General features: G+C 39.5%; 1 protein-coding gene across 2 annotated transcripts in view; it reads right to left on the bottom strand.

Moving 5' to 3' along the window:
* Nucleotides 1-21,897, bottom strand: part of CIT (citron rho-interacting serine/threonine kinase) — a 68,789-nt gene extending 46,892 nt beyond the window's left edge. For both annotated transcript variants that reach the window (XM_065646219.1, XM_065646220.1), the window contains exons 1-9: nt 21,802-21,897; nt 20,903-21,044; nt 19,452-19,627; nt 18,034-18,135; nt 17,689-17,831; nt 16,658-16,751; nt 15,102-15,305; nt 13,750-13,903; nt 6,430-6,610 (exon numbers count right to left, since the gene is read on the bottom strand). In XM_065646219.1, coding sequence (XP_065502291.1) covers nt 6,430-6,610; nt 13,750-13,903; nt 15,102-15,305; nt 16,658-16,751; nt 17,689-17,831; nt 18,034-18,135; nt 19,452-19,627; nt 20,903-21,044; nt 21,802-21,897 — 1,292 coding nt within the window. The remainder of the gene's footprint in view (nt 1-6,429; nt 6,611-13,749; nt 13,904-15,101; nt 15,306-16,657; nt 16,752-17,688; nt 17,832-18,033; nt 18,136-19,451; nt 19,628-20,902; nt 21,045-21,801) is intronic.
* Nucleotides 21,898-23,009: the final 1,112 nt, after the last annotated feature.

Below are 23,009 nucleotides of genomic sequence, written 5' to 3'. Positions count from 1 at the left end.
TACAGATATAATTTGCAACCAGAAAATTAAGTACACGTATCAAAACACAATTTTAAAAACCACATTCTCCCTCACATAAAGTGATTCAAACTAGACATTTAAGCAGTTAATGATGGAACCAGTGTTAACTGATAGATGAAAACGCAGAAGTACAATGGAAGTGCTAATAAAAGATCACAGGCTCTGCCCACACGGTGCTTTGTGCTTCTCCTGGCCACAGCTTGGTGTGCAGCCAGTTATCCCCAGCGAGAAACGAGCTTTGAGCAGCTCTCTGCACACAGTCACACACCCACACACAGCAGCACAGGAAAGTTTCATTCCACCACCACCATTTTCTGAGAAAAATCTACTCCTTAATCCAAACAGATATGCAGGACAGTCACAAAAAAAGAGATACATGGATTTTTATGAAAATGCTGCAGCAACGTCTCTTTATCAACAACAGATCTTCAGTACCACCACCTTAGGCATTGGCTGGGAAACACTGGTTTGATATTAGCAAACAAACATCACAACATCTACCAATTCTGCCTTGAAAGGTCAAACATTAATATTCCTTCAGAAATCTGATGCGGAAAAATCTTAAAAGAAAGAATCTTGCATGTCAACAATGCAGATATGATCAGGACTTCACCAAAAACAAATGTTAAAAGTGAATGCTTTTGTAAAGCATTCCTTTAGTCCCGCTCCAATCCGATCCATCAGATTATCATATTTAAAAATCAATTTATAAAGCGTGTCTATACTCCTACAGAGAAAAGGCAACCATCTGAGAAAGATGAATATTAAATCCCATAACAGCTGGGTGTACAAACAAGGCTAAAAATGAATAGTTGAGAAAAGCAGTCTAAAAATACAAATTAAAGCTCAAATTAACTAAAAAAGACACTAAGGAATCTGCTTTAAAATGTTAATCAAAGATATGTAAATAGCTGCAAATGTGTACTGAGACAAGTCTGAAAATCTTTTTATAATAAAAATTTAGCTTTACAGGTTTGAACTGTATTGGCTAAAGCAATTTTTTTTAAATTAGTTTCAGCATTAGCTTTCACTTTATTTTTTTCAAATCTGAGACATCACCTAAGAAAACTATACCCAGATTTCACAGACTTGGTTTTATTTGCTGCTTCTATTTCACCTCCCTAAGTGGGCTAATTCTATTTCTTATTCTTGCTTATTTTATTTGCCATTAATAGAATCAGAGCCTAATATTCCAGGCACCATTTTGCATTTCAGAAACTTCTCCTGGCAAGCCAGCTGAAAGCATCGAGACAGACTGCAACACAGAAGCAAGAGGACGGATTGAGGCAAGAAGATGCAGAGCTCTGCAAAGACTCGTCGTTGAGGCAGGAGCGACGGGATGGGACGGGACAGGGCGCAGGGGACTCGCTCTGAGCCCAGTTGGAATTTCACCATGTGACTGTAGAGGGAGCTGCTCCTCAGGGCTGGTGTCGGCTTCGTGAAAAAGGAGAAGGCTACAAATGAGAACTACAGTCATTCTTCCTCACCCCTATCCAAAGAGAGGAAGAAATTCCTTAAAAATGTATGTTCTGGTGACATGAGGATTCTCCTGTCGTAGAAACAGTGCATCTTATCACCAAGTGAAAGTGGACACAGTTTTTAAGAGACATCCTTCCCCAGTAATTCCTTCCTGTGTACAAATTACATTAGAACAACTTCATGAGCATCCGTCCAACCTTCAAAGTATCAGAATGGGAGCAGACAGAGGAAATCAAGAGAAATGGAATACTGACTAATCTAATAAGCCTTGTCATGGTGAGATGAGCTCTCAACACAGCATGACAAGGTGGAAAATATCCACATTGCTGGGGCACTTACATTCTTCCTCAGTCAGCATCATCTCAGAAATAAAACACATACAATCCAACATCAAAAGCCATGATGCAAAGCTATCATTCAGGTTGGTACCATCTCAGAATATTTCATTTAATTAACTGCTACATCTGGATCAATTCTCCTAGCACAACATCAAAAGCCATGATGCAAAGCTATCATTCACGTTGGTACCACCTCAGAATATTTCATTTAATTAATTGCCACATCTGGATCAATTCTCCTAGCACAACAGAGCGGTTTCTGCTGCTACCTCTGAGGTGTGAAAAAAAAGATTAACAAAAGGTAACCAGCGCACATCAACAACTAAATCGCAACAAAAGATTAAAAAACCCTATAGTCAAGTCTACAGTACTGAGCGCTGATAGCGCTAGCTGTGCCAATTGACTTTCAAAAGCAGCACTGTCTGCATGACTGAAAACCAAGAGAACTTAGAGCTGACTGTCTAGTGGTTTCCCAGCTACACCAGCAACAGCCCCAACCAGCAGAACTGTCAGAAACGGTGCTGGTTGTGAAAAGCTCCTTCAGTCTTAACGTGGCTGAGATGAAGAAGAAAAAAGTATCAGTACAGGAAAAGCTGTAAGATAATTCTGGGTTATCAAACTTGTATTTAACCTCTCCTGTGTATCACACCTCATACCTTCCTTTGTCCTTTCATGTCACAAGCTCCCAGCTCACCTGTGCTGCTTCCTTCTCACAACGATTGACACCATCTGTCCTAATCCTGGCCCCCACACAACATGCCTATAATCTCATCCCCCGTCCCTCATGCTCTATTCTTTTTAGCATTATACTCATCTGTACCTTCCACCCCCTCGTAAATGTTTGCTCGGGCTTAAAAAAACCCAACCAAAACCAAACAGTGATACCATCAATCTGTGAATAGAGCTAGCTGAAGCAAAGCATATTTTTGGTACGCTCATCCTGTGCTTCCTCTTTCATCTATCTTTGGTGAAAGAGTTTGCCAGAACCTGACAAACTGTTGGAAGAAATCAGTAGTCCTTCTTTTTGGAAGAATGGCCCATTTTAACTCTCAGTATTTTATAATGACAATCATGAATCCATATCAAATTTTAAAACTTAAAAAAAGAAAAAAAAGGACTCTCGAAAAATACCACTTCTTAGGAACTTACAGAAAAGATTTGGACCATCTACTAAAGCCTCACAGACCACAATTCAAGAATTACTAGGATTACATTCATTATATTCTGATAGATAATTAAAAAAATAAAGCCCTGTATCAGCAACTGAGATGAGGTACTAGTCCCACTGTCAGCTTTGCCTGTCAATGTATCTCTAGGTTCTGGCTTAGCAAGTATTTTGTATTATCCTAAGTTTCATATCATAAGTAGTCAAGCTCATTTAGCTCCTTACTCCAGTCTAAGAAAAGAAAGAAGCAGGCAAACATTTACATCACAAACTATTTTTTTAATTATTTACTTTTTTAGTACGTATTTTGTTATATTTGGTTAGCCCTGGATTTATAATGTATTTATCTTATGCCTTAAGGCTTCTGCTAGTCATATGCAAAGGACAAGAACAATTTTCTCTCACCACTTGATGCTTATTTCTGGGATCTCAGGATTTTTCTCACTTGTTCTAGGCACTGGAGATCAGCCACAGACAGGAAGCAAGGTGGGGCTGGCTTTTAATGGAATTAAACCCTCACTTGCCTGTTATCTTGTCACAGCCGCATGCTCACAGCCAAACAAGGAGTCAGGTCTGCAGCCAGACAGGCATTTCTTCTCCAAATGGAGAATTCAGGGGCCATGACGGGAGAAGGAGTTAGCTGGTCCTTCTCTGCAGCTTGATCCCAGTTCTTGGAATTGCATAGGAGATTCATTTAACAAACACTTTGCTAGTACAGGAACCTATGACATAAGCAATGCCCTTGATTTCTCCTGATTGCTTCTTACATTATCATTGCCATGCCTTTTACTCTTTCGTTAAATCTTACATTTGTTATGGGGTCACAAGTTTTTCCCAAAACTCATAGTATGGGGAAACATAAAGAACATTTTATTTCAATGGACCCTTCTACACTACACACTGACTCTGTAATTTCTGGCAACAGGTCTAAGTGACGTAGGTGAACCCTTCTAAACCTAAGTGGCTGGGAGAAAGAGGAGAATGGAAAACACAACTTCTTTTATCCTTCTTCTGTCCAGTTTTTTTTGAACTGCCTTTTCTCTGAAGTATTTGAAATTCCTAGCTCAGCTATGGCTTCTTCCTGACCAGTGAATAAGGGCAAGAGTATAACCCTGAACTTCATAGCTTGACAGCCCTCAAATTAAAAGCAATTAAAGTTTCCAGGACCCTGTTAATGGCACTCTGCAGTCGCCTGGCCTAACGAGGAGCAGCACTAGAGGCGTTGGAGCTGCGTGCTGCAGACCCAGGCAAACAGCTCTGCATCACTTAGCAACCGGAAGGGTTACAGGGGCAGAGCAAAGATTTTAAGAAGAAAAATTCTGAACTGATAAACTTGATGACTTAGGACCTTCCAGAGAAGACATCCCAAGATTCACAACGGATAAGCCGATCTCCTCATTTACTCTTCTCTTCCCCATCTAGAATTTTATATTCAAGCTCATGTGGTCAGAAACAGTACTTTATTTCCTCAGGTAAAACATACACCACACGATATTTTATAAGTAATAAGTTATCTTTATGACTCAGTGTTGCAATGATATTGAGAATAAGCTAGTCACTGCATTATTGAAATACAGATATTTTCAAGTCTCCATATACTCTTTGCCATATTTAAATCACCTTAGAACAAAATGCAAGTATTTACTGCTAAAAACAAAGTGCATTTATCGATATCTCGTTCAAAAAAAGGAACCACTGAGTTCTATTAAAATTACGTAGGGGAAAATTAAGTACATGATGTCTTTTTGTTCCAACTCGGGCAAAAACAAGCCATACCAAGCATATATTTTACTTCAGTCAAAATTTCTCCAGAGCACATTAATCTCTATATTCTTTTGCTATACCCCTTTTCATCTGTTACCAAAATTCAAATATAACTTCAATATGCATTTTCAGTAGTAGCTCCACAAAGCAAGCATATCAATCAATCTGCTATATCTATATTACTTTTCATCCTTCAGCCTCCAGCACAGTTACAACACTGTTCCTGAGACTTTACCTCACACTCCTCTTCAGTTCTAGTCCTGGGCTCCGATTACATATACATGTTTACCATACATATATGGTCACTATTGAACCTCTTCTGATTGTTACCTGAATGGTCACGTAGCCTTGATAGACAGCTTGCAGTTCCCCAGCCAGAAAAGATAATACCCTAAATTATTTCACTTCTAAAATAAGATAGATTTTAACCCCAGGTATCTAAAGATATTACATTCCATTTTTCTAATTCTGCTGACAATATAAGACCATTTCACCAAAAGAATACTTTTTTGGTTGTTATGTCCTCTCTCTTCCTTCCTTTTTTGTCATAAAAGCAACTCTGCTGAGGAGGGACAGTCAAATATTCCTTTTTATCACTGGCATAACCATCCTATAACCTTGATTCACGGTGTGGGCAAGATCAAAGATGTCAACAGTATCACCAGATTTGGTCACACACTTACCGCAGAGCAACTATCACAACCAATATGACAAAAAAATGAAAACTTCATTAAGACAGATTGACAACGAAGTCCCCTAAGGGAACTAACGAGCAGCAATGAACGATGGTTGACACGAAAACACAGCGCCTCAGTGCATTGAGTCACTAAGCCAGCTAAAGCCATTGCATTCCGGGGAGGCCTCGTGATACTGAGGTAAGGACTTCTCAACTTAACGTACTGCACCGAGACTTTTCCAATAGCTCTGTCATCAGGAACTAACCATCCACCACACCAAATGGTTTATACCACACTATTTATGTTCTTCTTTTTTCTCTAACTCCATTCTCTCGGAAAGCATGTTTTCTTTCAACTGAAAACCATTTTTTCTAGATCTTTACCTCCCTCCATGAGCACATACCCTGCATACTTCATCTGAATCTCCAATCTCTTAACACACAATACAGCAGCCTTCATATTGAACTTGACCCAACACCACAGTCAGCTGCCGCGAAGCTCCTTCTCTCGTTCACTGACCCATCACTGCACATTCCCAGATTCGCGGAGCTCCGTTTCTGTGGATCACCGATTCAGCCTTACACATCTCCAGCACTTGATGCCCACTCTCTGACCCAATAAAATAACCCCCCCTCTTTTCCATCTCTGAACTCCTCAGTATTCTCCTTCTTTCAGGGATCTGCAATACCAGAAATGCAATCACCTACTGCTCCCTGCTTAACAGCAGCAACTAATTCAAAGTATTTGAATAACAATTTTTAAAATAACTGGTTTAGAATAAATCTTTCCATTCCCTTCTCTCCCCTTCATCCCAGAAATAACATGCACAAGCTACAGCAGCAACAGATAAAGCCAGAATCTGGCAGCTTCCCTAAAGCAGAGGCCAGTTAAAACAGCTTTTCCTCTCACACACACCGTTCTCACTGTAACAAACCTTCACATTTTTCCAATAGTCCTATCCACCTAAGCAATAATTCCTACTTACTCTGATCTGAGGATCCCCAATGCCTTGATGAATGAAAACCCCACAAATGGCAAATCTTCACCCGAGAAGCCTGCTGGGTTCAACTGGCACGTAGAGGATAAAACCCGCGAATTCTTCTCTGGTTCATCAAAATTTGAGGTGTCATCATCAGACTTGAGAGTAGGAACGAAGGGGGGAGGAGCTGGTGATAAAAGCAAGAAGAAAAGACAAAATTCAGCTACAGTTCACTCTGCAACAGTCCCACTCATTCAGTGCTTGCAATGGCACTGCAGCTCCTGCTTTTAATCTTGCTAACACAAGCAGACGGAGCTGCTGCTCTCAAATCGTATTACAGCAACAAGAGATTAACCCTTAAGCTACCAACATGGCTACCACTCTGCAGGCAGAACGTCTCCCACACTGATTCAACTGAGTTTTAGGGTTGGGGATTTGGGATTGTTGTTTTTTGGGGCTTTTTTTTCAGGGTGGGTTGTTTTTTTTTTTTAAAACACATACATTGAATCAAACCAAAGCATCAGGCTGAGAAAATCATTGCTGTAATATAAAGTAATTCGATTCTGATTCATCTAGAAAATGTCTCCAACCTATCCAGTCAGTGACACTACATGGGAACGTAGCCTGATCCTTCGCTAGGGGATATATCTGCCCTTTAATCCTATCAAGAATCTTCCCAGCATGGGCTTCTAATCAACAACAAACTGGTAGTTCTCCTATAAGATTCTAATAAACTACAGCTGCTAGAAGCTAACTGGTCTTTAGGAAGGGAAGAAATAGCAGTAAGATTGTATTTCTCTAAAAGAGCTTGCTCAAGATCTGGAACTCTTGTTGGGACACCACTGCAGTCTGGCTCTGATACAATTAGCTCTGAAGAGAGGTATAAATAGCAGGAATTACAGTGTATTTCTTACTATAATTTCTAAGTTGGTACCACTTAACTTGTTAAGCAGTTGTTTAATTTCAGCTGATTTTCTCGTGCTTGCTTCAGTTTAATTAACCAACAGAACAAAAGAGCAAGTTCTTCTCAATGATGTGCAGCACCCGAGCTACCTGCTGGCTTGGCTACGTGTGTGAAAGAAATGAATGCAAAAACCTGCTGTGAAATTCCTACCTCGTTCAATAGCATTTTCTACAGGGGTTTTTTTGATTTATTTTATCATTTAGGTCCTCGCTCACTGCAAATCTACTGATCTCGTTTTTGCTCTATAACGGAGCCAGCTCTTCAGTCAGCGACTAGATCCCAGCCCGTTGTGACGAGCTGACGAAGGGCAGTGTGCTAAAACCGTTACCATGGATCCAGCGGAGATCTCCTGGAGCTGAAGGGCTGATGAGAAGCGAAGAACCGGGAACCAGCATCGCAAGCCCTGCAGTGCAGGCTCCCTGCTCCTCACTCCCTGCACGCTCGGGTTTAACCCCACCTGGCCGCAGTCGTGACAGATGCTGATGCTTTTCTGACCAACACGGGCGGAATGAGTCAGGGCTGGGGCTTGTTGGCTCCCTCTAGGTTGCCAGAGCCTTTCACAGCCCGCGTTTTAACTCTTCCTTCTCTAGACAAACGTACACTTAAACTACCCACCAGACCGGCGTTAATAGGCCAAAAAAAAAAAAAAAATTGTCTGTATAAACTGCCAAATCACAACAAGACACGCAGACTTTGTTAGCAGCTCCCCAAGGAGCCATTCTGACGCTGCTCCCAAGCAGGGGAGTGAGAAGAAATTTTATGAAGCAAATAGGATGCTGCTCACGTACAGTAGCTCCAAGTACATTAGAATGAGATGAATGAGGAAAATATACAAATTAAATAGGTTCTGTAGTAAGCAGTTTTAGTTACTGGCTCCAGAACATTTAAATTTTCTGTCAATATTATGAATTTATTAATTTCTGCTATTTTATTGGCTATAATATAAATTTAGATCCAATATTATGCTGGCATTTATGTACTGTAACCATAATTTTGGAATACAGATTGTTGATAAGGATCTGTATTTTTTTAAAAATTCACTTAATGTCAGGATAACATGTAGCTACTCTTTCATATGCTCTTCATGATTAAAAACAGAAGCAACAGAAAACAGTTTGTAAGTATATCATCTTTAAGACAAATAATAAGCCCAAAGTTACAGTTAATTCATAGCAGAGTAGCATAAGTTCAGGAATTATTTTTTTTTCATTTAGAAGCTCTGCTGAAAGAACTTTGCACATCTCACAGGAAGGGGTTGCTGTGGGGTTTTTAACATTGTCTTTGAAGACAGTTATTGTCTATGAGGTAAAGTAAGAGAGAAAACAGCAAACTATTCACTTCGTCTGGGGAAGTCTAGAATCTTTCTTAAAGAGGTAGCAAAAAACAACACAGCTTCCTTTTCATAATGGTATAGCAATGCTGTTATATACTCCTCATCTTCGAAAGAGAGGTCTAGTGCCTTCCTTCTCACCAGAAATCAGCCAAGAAGATCTTCAGAGTCATCTTCAAGCCCTCGCAATTAGAAAGCCTTTCCTCTTACCAACAATAAGAATTCCTAGTCAAACCACACGCAGAAAACAAAATATAATTTAAATATGCCCAAGATCAGCATGCACATAAAAAGATGAAAAGCACTCAATAGGGGAACAATGGATGTAAAAAGATAAAACCGAATTCGAGATGGAGCCAACCTTTGGGGCTGGTGGGAGCCTAGTTTAAAGAGCACAATGTTTTACACTACAATTTCCTCTGATGTTTAATAAAACAGATGAACAAAGAAGAGAAATTGTCAACACTAGATTAAAAGAATAATGAAAACATCTTTGCCCTCTATTTTGCATTCAGTAAAAATCCATGACTAACAGTCCAAAAACTCTGCAACTTTGCAGTGTAACTTTGTTACGGTATTTGTACCAAGAAATAGTAGCAACTAAAAAGGAAACTTAAAAGAAGTCACGCAACAAAAACACCTCTCGATGTTAAGGAGTTCTGAACTGTCAACAGTGACTGAAAATGAGAAGCAGAACTTCTTCAGAAGTTTCAGGACACTGGAAAAAACTCAGAGGTAAGAGGGACTATCTTTAAGGAAAACAAAAAAAATAGTTAGATCCAATCTGATTCTGTTAACTATTTGGTAGCTTCTTCACAGCCCTTTATTCCTAAGACTAAAGAGTCCTTTGTCTGATGCCCAACATATCTACAGAATAAATGGAGTAGTCTTGTAAAAACGAGCTAAAACAGACAAGCAATTTTGTTCTCAAATGTGGGTCACATGGTGACATAATCTCTAGTTAAATTATTATTTCTTGCTTAAAATCAAAGGACTGTCACACAACTATAGTATTTTCAGAACAAGATGAAGATCAGCGAATGTAAATACATTGATGTGCTTATCAGTTGCTTCTTTAAAGGGAAGAATCCTTTAGCAGAGGTCAAGATAAGCCTCTGAGAACTAAATGTTAAAACCAGCATGTGACAAGGTGAAAAATTCGCACTTTTTCAGGCTCGCCCAAGAGGGAGGCAAAACTATTATTCAAAAAGACATTAAACTCATTGCTTCTACTCAAACAAACTGGTTGGCTATAAAGTCCTCTTTTTGTCTCTGATACGTTACAAATGAACGTACGTGTTCTGGTTACCATTTAAAGTATTATATCTTGTAGAGAACTGTATGTTTTAAAAAAGCCAATTGCTTGCCTAGATACCTCCCCACTTGTGGAAGGATGTAACCTTCTTCCATCTGTTCCAAAGGATGGCTTTCAGAGGAAAAGGGGGTGTTGTAGGTTGCTAAGTTTAAAAAAAAAAGCAAAAAACAAAACCACCACACACATACACTGCAGTACTTTAACCAGTTTATCATTAAGATTAGACAAAATGTCTTTTATGGAAAGCTTTAAGAAAAAAACAAAAACAAAAAACACCAACACCAAAAACCAGATAAACCAACTGTGCACTAGTGTGTGTATTTATGAGGAGTTCAAGGAATGTTGCCTTGATCGGGTCTTTCAAGCCTTCAAAATATTTTCATGCAAATTCAGAAAAGAGACACTGCATTTCCCCTGGGGCAGTGAAAGACTTAACTGAAATAGGAAATTTAAAGGAAATACAGAATGTTTCTTAAGAATAAAAATGTGTTTTTTCTTGACCTCCAAGGTGCTTGCTGAGGAAAAGCACCCACCCAGCCTTTTTAAGCAGGTTGGGCATTACTCTTCCTCACGTTTTTCTGAAGGCAAGCATTGAAATAAAACATCACAATGTTTAACTGTTAACATTAACTGAATGATAACTTTGGGTTCATAAGGATGAATCTCGGACCTATGATTTGGGTTCCTGCCTGTTTAACAGCAAAAAACAGCCTGAAAATCAGACTTCATGACTTTCTCAAGTTTTTCTGTTTGCACAAGACATTAATTCTTTTCTTCTCAAATATATAGTTTCCCTATTCGAGTCCAAATATGCCATTCCATTTTCAAGACACCTTGGACTGCAGTTACAAAACAACTCTTAAAATGAAAGATTCTTTATGCTATACATATATATCACTTAGATGACTATTAAAGCCTTCTGAGCAGCTCCCAGTTAGCCTTCAGCAGGAAGATTCTTGGTTGCAAATTAAACAGCTGATGTAATTTATGGATTTCAGATAACAAAAGCTGATTAACAAAATCCCCAAATTATAAAGAATGCAACCTTATTGCCAATAACTCAAGTATGTCCCCCATTCTCTACCATTCCCCCCATTCTCTACCTCTGATTTTAGATCATCATCAAGTATATAAATAGTTCTGTTATTAACTTTCCAGTTAAAATACTAATCATTTGGCTGGAACACAGATAGAAATATATTTATTCTAGCTGAATAAATTCCAAAATATGTTCCAAAAGTTCTGTCGAGTAAATCAACACAATCTTTTGAAAGTTTTCATTTGTTTTTGTTTTTTTTTTTTTGTCTGGGGAGTGTGGTATCTGGTTTTTGGTGGGTTTTTTAGAAGCTTTAGAAGTCATTAAATAGCAGAAAACAACAAATACAGAGAGCAGAATATAAATATGTTTCAGCACAATACTCCAAGGAAGGGGAAAATTACCTGTTAAGACAGATTCAGTTAAACCTGACCTTAGGTTTAATGGTTGGATTCTGTTCCTGTAACTCAAGAGCTGATTCTACAGTCAGATGCTACTTGAACCCAAGGAAGGTGGGAGCTTTTGGAGAGGCAACTATCTTTTGGGAAGGGGTTTACTGAAAAGTCAAGCATTTCATAGGTTACTACAACAACAACATGTTAACACTGAAGAAACCCTTAATGACGCATTCTTAGCCAAAATTGGCAAACTAAGAACGGTTATCCTGGAGCTCTCAGCGTGCTAACTTAGCTACCTGCAAGGCAAGGGTACCAATTTCTTCCCTACCTTTCTCAGTCTGAAATAGAAACATCATTGCTTTTATAGACTAGAGGAAAGTCTGACTGTGCTGACACAGAATTTATTCAGCAATCATAAAATCATTTAGGTTGGAAAAGACCTTTAAGATCGAGTCCAACATTCCAAACCCCCCAAATCTTTGACCAGGTTAACTTGAGGGAGTGAGATTCTTTAATCTAAATCTAAATCCTGTGACCTGTTCCAGCACTCACTGGTTTCCTAATTTTCTCAGGCTGCCATTGCTCCAGTTAAACATCACTATCAGCAGAGGTCAAGATAAGAAAGAGACTTTTAGATAGCCCAGGTCAAACCCAACAAGGGTTTTGAATCGAATGACAGCAACACTGTCCTGAATAAAGCAGCAAATGGAGAACCACTGCAGAGAGCAAAGCAATAGGTGATACATCGGATCTGCTACTAAAAGCAGGAAGACTGCTGTGTTTTGTGCTAGTTACAGGGGGGTTTTATGATGTATGAGACATAACAACGAAGTCAGGGGTCAAAACTGCATGAATTTTCACAGTAGGTAGGTCCGGATATTACAGGGAATGATGCAATCCGCTGGCCAGCTGCAGACAGAAATGGGATTTTTTAAATCCCGAATGATTATTTCAACATTCTAACAACATCACAGCTGCCTACCAGCTTGCCCATCAGCGTCACCATTGTCACATGAAATGGCAAAACACTCAATTAAGTTGTGCAGTTGTATGAATACTGGATAGACAATTGCCAAGGAAACACCAGAACATATGCTCACATGCCATTTTTTCCCAGATCTGAGATAACACGAGGCAAATGCAACGCAAACAATTCAGAAATGGAAACTGGTGGCTTAGGTAGCGCTCTGGGGAAAGAAGGCAGAGCAAGCTAAAGTCTGGGAAATGTATGCTGAAATGATAAAACAGACTCAATGCCCAATGGCTCTCAAAGGGCAGAAACAATGGAATTTTGCAGAACAGCAGCTCCACAAGTTCAAAATTAATGAATCAACGGAAAAGTGAGTAAACATTCTGTGGAGCTGACAGCTGAAGTGCTGCGATAGTCATCAAAAGTAGAAGCACTAGCTTGGCAATTTATCATGGAAAATGGAGCACAATCATTGCTCTTGCAGCAGATTTGATAAAGAATAGAAGGCAGACATGTTCCTTGCTGAGATAATCTTACAGTCCAAATAATTTAAAATACTATCCAACACAAGTCAGGCACTCATACATAGATCGCTGATGATCTAGGAAATATTTGCTTTTGCCATGGAGCTGGTGCCTCAGTACTTCCAAATTCTAAATTCCATTGCTTCCATGGTACTATAAACAATTTTTTGCATAGAAAAGTATCTGCTTCACTGGTTTGATTCTATTCCTAGTGGAATGAGCAGGTTTTTGACAGAAAAATTAGTCATACATTAGCCACGTAAACTTCAAGGAAAAACTCCAATGCCCCTACGACCGCTGACATTTTATCACCTACGGGAACTAAAAAAAAAAATTAAAAAACCTTAAATGAGGTTGGATCGCAAGCAATGAAAGAGAGATAGCTGAAGATAGCATCAAAAATACTGAGATGAAGCCAAACTTAAGCAAATCGAAGTAGAAAAGGCCTGAAAGAACATCCTGATGCATTTTAATCTAAGGAAGTAGAGTAAAAAGACCATTTTGGTTTTCCACTCTAGTGCCTGCAGTAATAGGGCAATTGCATCAGAAATTCATATAGAAGCATATTAAACTTCATCTTACCTTACAATTTTCACCTGAGAGATGTTAGCATATCCTATCCAAACACCAAAATGAATTGTTTTGTTAAAAACACCTGCTGCAGGACACAGTCCTGTTTCATTATGAATAATTATTCAGGTCAAACACACTTAAATACTCACATTGCACAAATTTTCATGCTACCCAAAGAAGAGGAATTGTTTATAAATACAGTATTATTCTACTTACAGTTACGGATATTATTCCAGTCAATGTTAGAAAAAAAAGGATGGCAGCAGAGTCCCTCATAACCCAGCCTTTCCTTCTGCCCACAAAGCAGACTCTGGATCAGATCAAGAAATTCACCACTAACTTTCACATCCTCTGGGAACTTCAGAAATCTCTGCATTAGAAAGAAAAGGATTTCTGTTCAGTAGGAAAACAGTCCCAGAACAGTAAGATTAAGTTCCATTATTCTGCAATATGTCAGGCACAAAGGCTAAATATTTATAGCATACGAATAAAAGTATTGTGCATTTTTCCCAAGTAGGATTTATAGGCATTTACTGCAGTAAAGATAACACAGGAACAACCGCTCCCAACCAGACAAATGGCTGTCCCAGATCACCATCTTTTGCTGAACCACGGCAAATGGCACAAACAAACAGAAGAGTAAAACAAGACCCTCTCCCAGACTTCCAAGGATTCGTGGTTTGGGATCTTCTGAACCAGGGATGATGTCTTCATATTTGACAGGTATCAATGGATTCTTCGTCTATCAATTTTTCTAGTCACTCCTTGAACACATATCAACGTTCAGTAGCTGCAAGCTTACAGCAAAGAGCTTCCCAGCATGTGCTCAGAATGTGCTATATAAAGTATTCTTTTTCGTTTGTAACGCAGTTACTGCTGGCTACTTTCATTTAATGCCCCTAATTCCTGCATTAGAAGAGATAATAGGCAACCATTATTTGTTCACTTCCTCCCAGCTACACAATTTTTTTTTCTTTCCTACTAAATCCTACCATTCTACATGCTACTTTTTGGACTGTTACTATGAATTAAACTAAGATTTGCATAGAACATAATACCAAGATACTGTTCTTGAGCCCATCACTGGGTAAAGTTGACATACTTTTCCCTTCAGGTGCATTGGTTTAAATTTATTGACACTAGATTTCACATGATGTTTTAATCATGCAGACACACAACATCCCCAAGTCTTTCTACAGATGTTCATTGCTAGCCCTTGCCTTTCCTATCCAGAAACACTTAGTTAGATTCAGAAACTTTATCAATTCACAATTCATCCTTTCAATCTTTTTTCTGGATTATTTCAGAAATGCTGCAATTACAGTTGCCTAAGAAGGGCAGCTCAATCTTTTTTAATTCATGCACTGCAAATGGTTATTTTTAGACACTTGTTACAAAAAATAAGATCTACAATACAGAAACATATATAAAAAATGTAAGCATATATGCTTACAATTTTATGAACATGACAAATGAAGAAACATCCCTAAGCTTGTTTTCTTAACTGTAAAAACATAGTCTTTAATTACAGCCTTTTTACTCAAGGGCATGGAAGGAGTTCTCTCTACCTGAAAGTTCATGATGTTATTGAAAGTTTTAGCTGAAGTTCCTTCAGTGAACGGAGACCTTCCGTAAATCATTTCATACGCAATGACTCCTAGGGACCACCAGTCGCATTCTGGACCATACGAAGCTTTGCCATCCCCATTCAAGCCTGTTAGCATTTCTGGCGCCATGTAGTCAGGTGTGCCAACGGGTAGCTTGGCATTTACCTACAAGCAAAGATATACCAAGTGACATGACAGCACTTTCTGTTCGTTGTGATCTTGGTACAATAACAAATCTTTTTTCTTCTTTTTCTTTTTTTAAATGAGACACAACTTTTCACCCTCCAAGCTAATTTTAAGTAATTTTAAGAAAGCTGTTAAGCAAAAAATGCGCAAGGTTAAGGGAACTGCTGATAAACAAACAGAAAGCAAGCTATTTGGTATAGAAAGTGTCAAAGAATCAGAGTGAACTGTTGCTAGGAAGTACAAACAGCTAAGGTAGAAAAAAGCACAGGGTTACTAAACATGGGTGTTTTCAGCAGTACACATACTCTAGCACTGCTGTTTCAACTCGTATTAACAGCGACATCATCGCTGAAATTTCAAAACCAGTCCAATTCAGACATAAATATTCCCTGCCCTCATTCCATGCTGTGTCATCCCTACCTGCCTACCTTATATTCACGATCAGCAAAGCACTGGTATTTCAATTTCTGGAGTGTTTAAAAAAGGTAATTCAGGAGTCAAAACTGCCATTATTTTTGCACCAAGTGGCATAAAGAATAAAATAATGCAGCAGGCAGACTAACACAGAAACCTGAAGATGACTGAAAAGATAATGTGAAAAAAAAAATCTCAAGGAAAAAGGCAATGCACAGGAGGACTGAAGAGGAAAGAATAGGGAAAACAAAAAATTAAGAGTCACAATACTAAGAAAATGCTACCAAAAAAATGGTAAAACAAGACAGAAAACTGGCGTAGAACTTCATATTCTCACTTAGATACATTTTAATTTCAAGTTATCAATTGAAATTAGATGCAGCTACCTAAATTTACAAGCAACTTATGACAAAACTCAACCACTTCACAGCTTTGAATATAGTGATTTCTGGTGAGTAAAGCCCAGAATGCTGGAATGTGACTCATTTCAGTCAAGAGCTCTCCAGTCTTCAAAGCTTTGCCACCTGAGTTACAACAAGCGCAATTTTCAGTCCAATTATGAACAATTATAAGTCCATATCCTTCCTTAAGCACAGCATTGAACAGTTATAAGAACCTCTAGAAGTATGATTTTGTATTGCAGTGCAGCACCATGAGAGAGTAGACTTGCCTTTACCTTACTTGTGTTTTAAAATTTTAATAAGCAAATATATATCTACTGAGAGCTGCAAAAGATACTCGAGCTTATGTTTGAAAAGCCATTCATAAATGGAAAAAGATCATTGTGAATAGATTCCATATTGGACAAGAAAGGCAAAAGAACAAGGTGTAATCAAGGAATTGATATAAGGTTAATTTCCCTTTTTGACTGGACTATCCAAACAAGCCATAGACAAAGTTTAAATCCACATTATTACCATTTTGTTTACTGTCATTTTGGCAGCTGACCCGAAGTCCACCAGTTTAATGTGTCCTGTCCGGTCAATAAGAACATTCTCTGGTTTGATATCTCTGTAAGCAAGAAGAAAGCAATCAGTAACCTTTCCAAACCGTTCCCCACTGTCACATCAAGATAACAGGATATCACTTTCCAGCTGCACCCAACCGTGCGCTCGGTTGCATAAAACCTCAGCAAGGGGGAGTCTTATTTCCAACTGGTGTTCTGTTTTCAAGCAAATATAAAAGTAGTAAAGTTCCCCTTATTTCATGGAAAGTTAATAATTATCAACAGAAGATGGGAAGAGAAGGTGGTTTTGCACCTTGAATACATTGTAACCGAGTTAGAGTGAAGTATTATGTAGCTTTCTTCCCAAATTTCCTCACATCTGTACATCTTTCAAATCCAGACAGCTACCCTGCATTAGAAAGCCACAGCCTATGCTCTAAGTGCAGCCACTGCAGCTGCTTGGAACGTAAAATACTTCCTAACATTTCCAAAGCCTCAGAATAGAATAAATTTATTAAGCACCAATTATTTTAAAATACACACACTAACAGCCTTAAAGCCTTGATCTGATCTTTAGAAAACTCTGTGATATTTAACTACTCCAACATCCTATACTGCCCTGGTCACCATTCAGCACACAAGAAGTTTTAACAATCACACTAGTTTCCTGTACTATTTGGCACTAAAAGCAATAATCTCTGAAAAAGGTTTTAATTTTTTATAGCAAAACATTAAGGCTTATTTTTACTAAGCCTCCATAAAATATATGTAACAATCCTTTCTTGATATTAGTTTGAACTTTACATCAAAGCTAATGCCTTTAGCTACAATTATAGTTGGAGTCTGATTAATATTCTAATTTTCTCTTCCGATACAGCATATGAAATACCGTCCTGAAAGAGCAGAGAGTATAAAAAAAACAAGAACGCATCATTCCAGAACACTTTTTCTGGGGCAATACTGATCAAATATTATCTGCAATGCAAAGCAATCTTTACCTACCTGTGTACGTAACCCATCTGATGGACACTGTGAATGGCTAAAACCAACTCTGCAAGATAAAAGCGCACCATACTCTCATCTAGTTGGTCCTCATATCGGTTTAAGAGCGACAGTAAGTCCCCTCCGGGCTGATACTCCATTACCTACATAAAATGTTAAAGGAACATATAGTTCATATATACAAAAGATATTCCATTCAACTCCTCTATATTACACTGGACACATGTCAAACAGTGGCATGTAACGCAGGAAAATTTACAGAAGATGAGCACATTTCAACCATCACATTGTTCTTCAAAATAAAAGTGGCAACAGAGGAGAAAAGAAACAAAGAAGGGGCATTACCAAGTAGAGATTTTTCTTGTCTTGAAATGCATATTGTAACTGTGGAATCCATGGACTGGTGCTCTGAGATAATATACTGCGTTCTTCCTCAAAAAATGACACCTACAAAAAAAGGAAGTGTTCAGTTATATCATTATGAAAATGAGTCAGAATACATTAGAATCCCCTAGTTTTACAAAGATTTCAGTCCGTGCGGCACACACCACAAAGAAATTACACAGAAAATATTAAATGCTGTTTCCTTATAATGTGCACCTTTAAAAAAATAATTTTACTCCTTTGTGTTTTTCCTTCCCCTCCCACATTCTGTTGTCTAGTTTGCTTTCAACTGAACAGTCCCTGCAGCAAAGGCCAGCTTCCCTTTCAAACTGGTGAAGCATCTACCAGTCTGCAGTGCAATCCTGGTTGACCTCATCGGGACTGGCCCTAATAAAATAAAACTAATCTCAAAAGAATCAGATGAGCAGAAAAGAAGCAAGAGCAATTATGGGGTAGCATCTTACAGCTAATTCGGTAATAAATTCATTGTAAGGTATTAAAATACAAGGCTGTCTTGAAATCGTCCTCTAGCAACTATTTAATTATTCAGATGTGCAGCCAGACGATAATAAATTAATTTTATTACAAAGATACTGCAAGTTCATTTAGATCACCATTCGCTGCTTTCACTGGCCCACACTCAACAAGGCTGAGTAAGTGTCATATTGAGGGTAGTAACATACTTTGCTTTCTTGTCAACCTATGCCATAGCAAGAGTAATTTTAGTTTATTTTCATTTCTGATGGCCACAAACCACGCTAAGGGATCTCAGGAGCAACTTAACTGCACCATATATTGGGAACAACTGCTGTAGATATTGCTGTATAAATTCACGAGGTCTTCAATGGGGTATCTCTGTCTTACTTGTCATCTCACATCAGTGAAAGATTAAGTTCTGTTTCTCACCAAACTATTATAACAACCTCCATTATCTCTTTTTTAAGCTTTCAAGTAACATATTTCTCAAGCTAGTGAGAGGCTCTCCATAAAAATCCAGTCACCACAGTTTGCCTTCACACCCACTCTTGGCATTCTATGCCACTCTAAAATAAAAAAAACCCATAATGAATAGATTGCTCGAAATTTCAAGGTATCAACAAACTGATCAATACTGATCCAGTATTTTCTCCATCTGCTTTTCCTCATCTTACAATTAGATGGTAAGCTCTTCAAGACAAGGGCCATTTTTTGTTTTGGATGGCACCTCACCCAATAGATTCATAGACTAAAGACAGCAGAAAATGTATTACTCCACTGAAATGCAGGATGATTCTTTTCAAGATACACTTTAAACTTCCTTCTAATAGCAGTGACAAAAAGGAAACTTTCAAAAAATTGTAATTTATTGTTCTACTGTCATAACAGAAAACTATACATACGTGCTCCTGCGCCAACAAGGACTCCTTGCTCATCACCTTCATAGCGTACACATCACCAGTCGCTTTCTCTCTGACTACTTTTACATCTGCAAAGTGACCGCAGCCAACCACACTCTTAACTTCAAAATCCTTCACACTGGGTTGCAGTTCCCTTAATTCAGCTATAGTCTCTGCATCTATAAAAATAAAGTACTTATTTTTACATGAGCCAAATGGCATTTCGTAACAAACATAACATCAAAAATGGAGGGGGGGCGGGGAACCACACACATTTAGTTCTAGACTCTCAAGAAATGTTAAATCATTCCAGAATATGCTTCTTACAAAAACAAAAAACAAACAAACAAAAAGCATAAAAACTAGAAAAAGGCTGTATTAATGCATAGTTCAGACTGAAATATGGTACATACAAAAGAATCAGGAAATGGTAAGACAGTTCCCATAGCAACCATAATTCTGCCCCATTCATAACATCATAGGCTGATAGTCTCTTTTGTTTCTCATTTCTTTCCAACCGTCCTTTACGAATATGAAGTGTATTCTCTAAATGTGAGGGCTTTACCCAGCCAAGTTCTCCGAGTCAAGTGGCAGGGTTTGCTCCTCTGCCTGTGGGAGGCACTAGTCCATTGCCTAACAAATAACCGTAGACATTTATTACAGATATTCAGTTCAAGTTTTCCACTGACTAGTTTCAACCAGAATGCACTGTGATAATCAATTGTTCACTGTAGATTGTTCTAAAAATTCTTCAGACTAGCAGAAAATTACTCGCTGCTAATAATACCTAGAAACTGTTGGATAGAACTATTACAGAGGGCATGATACGTTACATTTAACCAAATGCCTTTCTAGCGTATCTTATTAGAAAAACTGGTGAACCTTTTTTTTCTTTTCTCTAAAACATATCTGAGCACGTTATCAGTAAAATATTTACTCCATCAGAAATTACATTTCTGAAGCACAGAATTACTATTTACAAGTTACATACGCAAAATTGGGGTAACACACGGAATCCAAAAGATTATTTCAAGCTGAGAGAGCCAAGGCTTACCAAATTACTTTCTAGAATTTTTTCTCTCATACCTCTAGTCACTGTCCTGCTCTCAACTTCTGACATCCTTCTATTGCACATACCTGGAGCTTTGCTGTGTGCAGTAATCATCCACTTTAAAGGAAGTGCCTCCTCAACTATAAATACAGTACAGACTAAGAAGGATGCACATTCAAGTCACGGCACTTCATAAGCCACTTGCATTTGACCTTTTTGACCTGAACGAAGCTTTACTAAATTTGCCAAGATCCCCTTTGCAATGTTGAGTCTGCCCACAAAATGTCAGGTGCCCAGACCCCTGGGTTACAATCATTAATGAATCAAAGCATTATTTAAATATTCGCATTCTTAAGCACTGCCTTTTAAAATGACACCTGAAAACTAGTTTAAACAAACTTACACTTCTTGACAAAGTTGCCAACATGTTTAATTTTCATTAAAGCGGGGTTTCTGCATTCTTCAAAAAGAACGAATAAAGAATCCAGGATGCCTTCCCGGGAGAGAGGAGACATCTGCTGTTGAGTCACAAAGAGTGGCTTCCCCTGGAAAAAAAGAGAAGAAACAGCAGATGGAGTCTCAGACAACCATGAAAAGCCTCAAACCAATAACATATGTATAGAGCTGATTATATATTATTCATTTAAAAATCACTACTTCAGAAATTAGACAAACGATACAGAAGTGTGAGGTAAATATATCAGCTGACTGCATCTATCTGTAATAGCTGGTATAGGTATTTTACTTTTAGAAAAAGCAATCTTTTAAAGATTGTTAAAGTTCGGATCACAGTTTTCTTGAAGCTATCTAGATCCTACCAATGACTCTGATCTGACTGGTTGTTTTCTTTATGTGGTACCATGTGGCTTTTTTCATGGTATGAATAGTTTAAACAATCAGTATCAATATTAGCTCTAGAAGGAAAAGCTGCTGAACCTCAGATGATCAAATAGCAGCTGTTTAAGTAAACCCATCTCATGACAAACCCTCAGCTACATCACCATGAAAAAACTGCAAATTGCAGGACACAGAATGCAATATTCCACCTCTATGTGTGAAAATCCGCTCCGGCTAAAACATTAACAGATGCACATAAGAACAGTCACTATCCACTGAACTGTCTGCAAACCAGGTAGATGCTTTGAACTCCAATAAGTTATCGCCTTCTTTTACCCCTTCCTCCAATAGACCCCACAGGCACGCTTTGAGCATTCACACAAAGAAGCAAAAGTGTATTTTGATCCGCTGGGTATGGACACTGACAGAACAGAGACAGCTAATTCCAGGCCAGATGCTCTTTACCTGGAAGAGCAGGTTTAGCCGAGAAACGCGGCTGGTGATGGGCTCCATCGGTCCGGCCTCTACCGCATTTCGGGTGCCGCATTTAAACTTCAACATCTTTACTGATTATTTGATATAAAAGATCACCTGAAAAAGAGAATTGGGACATCAGGACTTTCAAGTACAGGGTGACTTTAAGTAAAAGGATGGGGATGGGGTATAATTTGAGCAACGTTTGTATTTACTTAGAGACAAAATTTATTAAGCTACCACGTTTGACCGCGTCCGGACGCCACAGCAATTAACGTGTTTTGGGGACAGGCTGCAGGCGGACAGCAAACCCTGCGGGCGCGGGGCCCCGCACACGGCGGCGTTGGCGGAGCCGCCGCCCGCGCTCCCGCCCCCGCGGCCCCGGCCTCTCCTCCGCGCCGGGAGCCCCGCCCGCCCGCCACCCCGCACCCCGGCCCTGCCGCCTGCGGCCCTGCCGCCCTCCGCACCTGCCGCCCCGCTTTGCCGCCATCCAGGTTTGAACGCAGCCGGGGGCGGATCCGGCCGCCAGCACTTCCGATGACGCGCGCCCAAGCGCCCCCGCCTCAGCCAATCCCGGGGCCGGCCTGGGGGAAACGCGGCCGTGACGAGCCGCGGGCTCCGTGGGGGGGCGGCTGAGGGCCCTGGGGACGTCACTGCGCGTCAGTGCGCGCGCGGGGCCGGCGCGCGGTGGCCGTTAACGGTTTTAACCGCCAGGTTGGGGGCCCGGCCGGCCCGCCCGCCGCTGAGCGGCCGGTGCCGCAGGGCGCCCCCGTCCCGCTGCTGCCCTCGGGAGAAAGCGGGGGCGGTGAAGGGAAGGGCCGGGCAGCAGCCGTGCCAGGTCGTGGCTGTCGCTCAGCTGCTGCTGCGCTCTCACGGTTCCGTTGCCGTAAAGCGTACACAGCACTTGGCCTGTATTTTACTTTCCTTTTTTTTTTTTCCTTTTTTTTTATACCTTTTGCCAAATCGTGAGAGGCAAAAATGACTCATTCTTAATAGTTCTGACTGGAACTGGTTCAACTGTAGAGCAAACGTCATAGTTGGCAGCACTTAAGTGCCAGGTAGGACAGCCAGAGGGGAAATGAGAATGTTTTCAGAAGCTTTAAATTTTCTTCTGTAAAATGCTTATTTGACCTTTATGTCCCAATTATTTATTTCTTTTGTGATGTGCATGGCCATTTATACATATATAGGGTAATTAG

Source organism: Caloenas nicobarica, chromosome 16, assembly GCF_036013445.1.
Source record: "Caloenas nicobarica isolate bCalNic1 chromosome 16, bCalNic1.hap1, whole genome shotgun sequence".
Taxonomy (NCBI): domain Eukaryota; kingdom Metazoa; phylum Chordata; class Aves; order Columbiformes; family Columbidae; genus Caloenas; species Caloenas nicobarica.
Note: the sequence above shows the minus strand (reverse complement) of the source record. Positions and strands in the feature narration are given on the sequence as shown.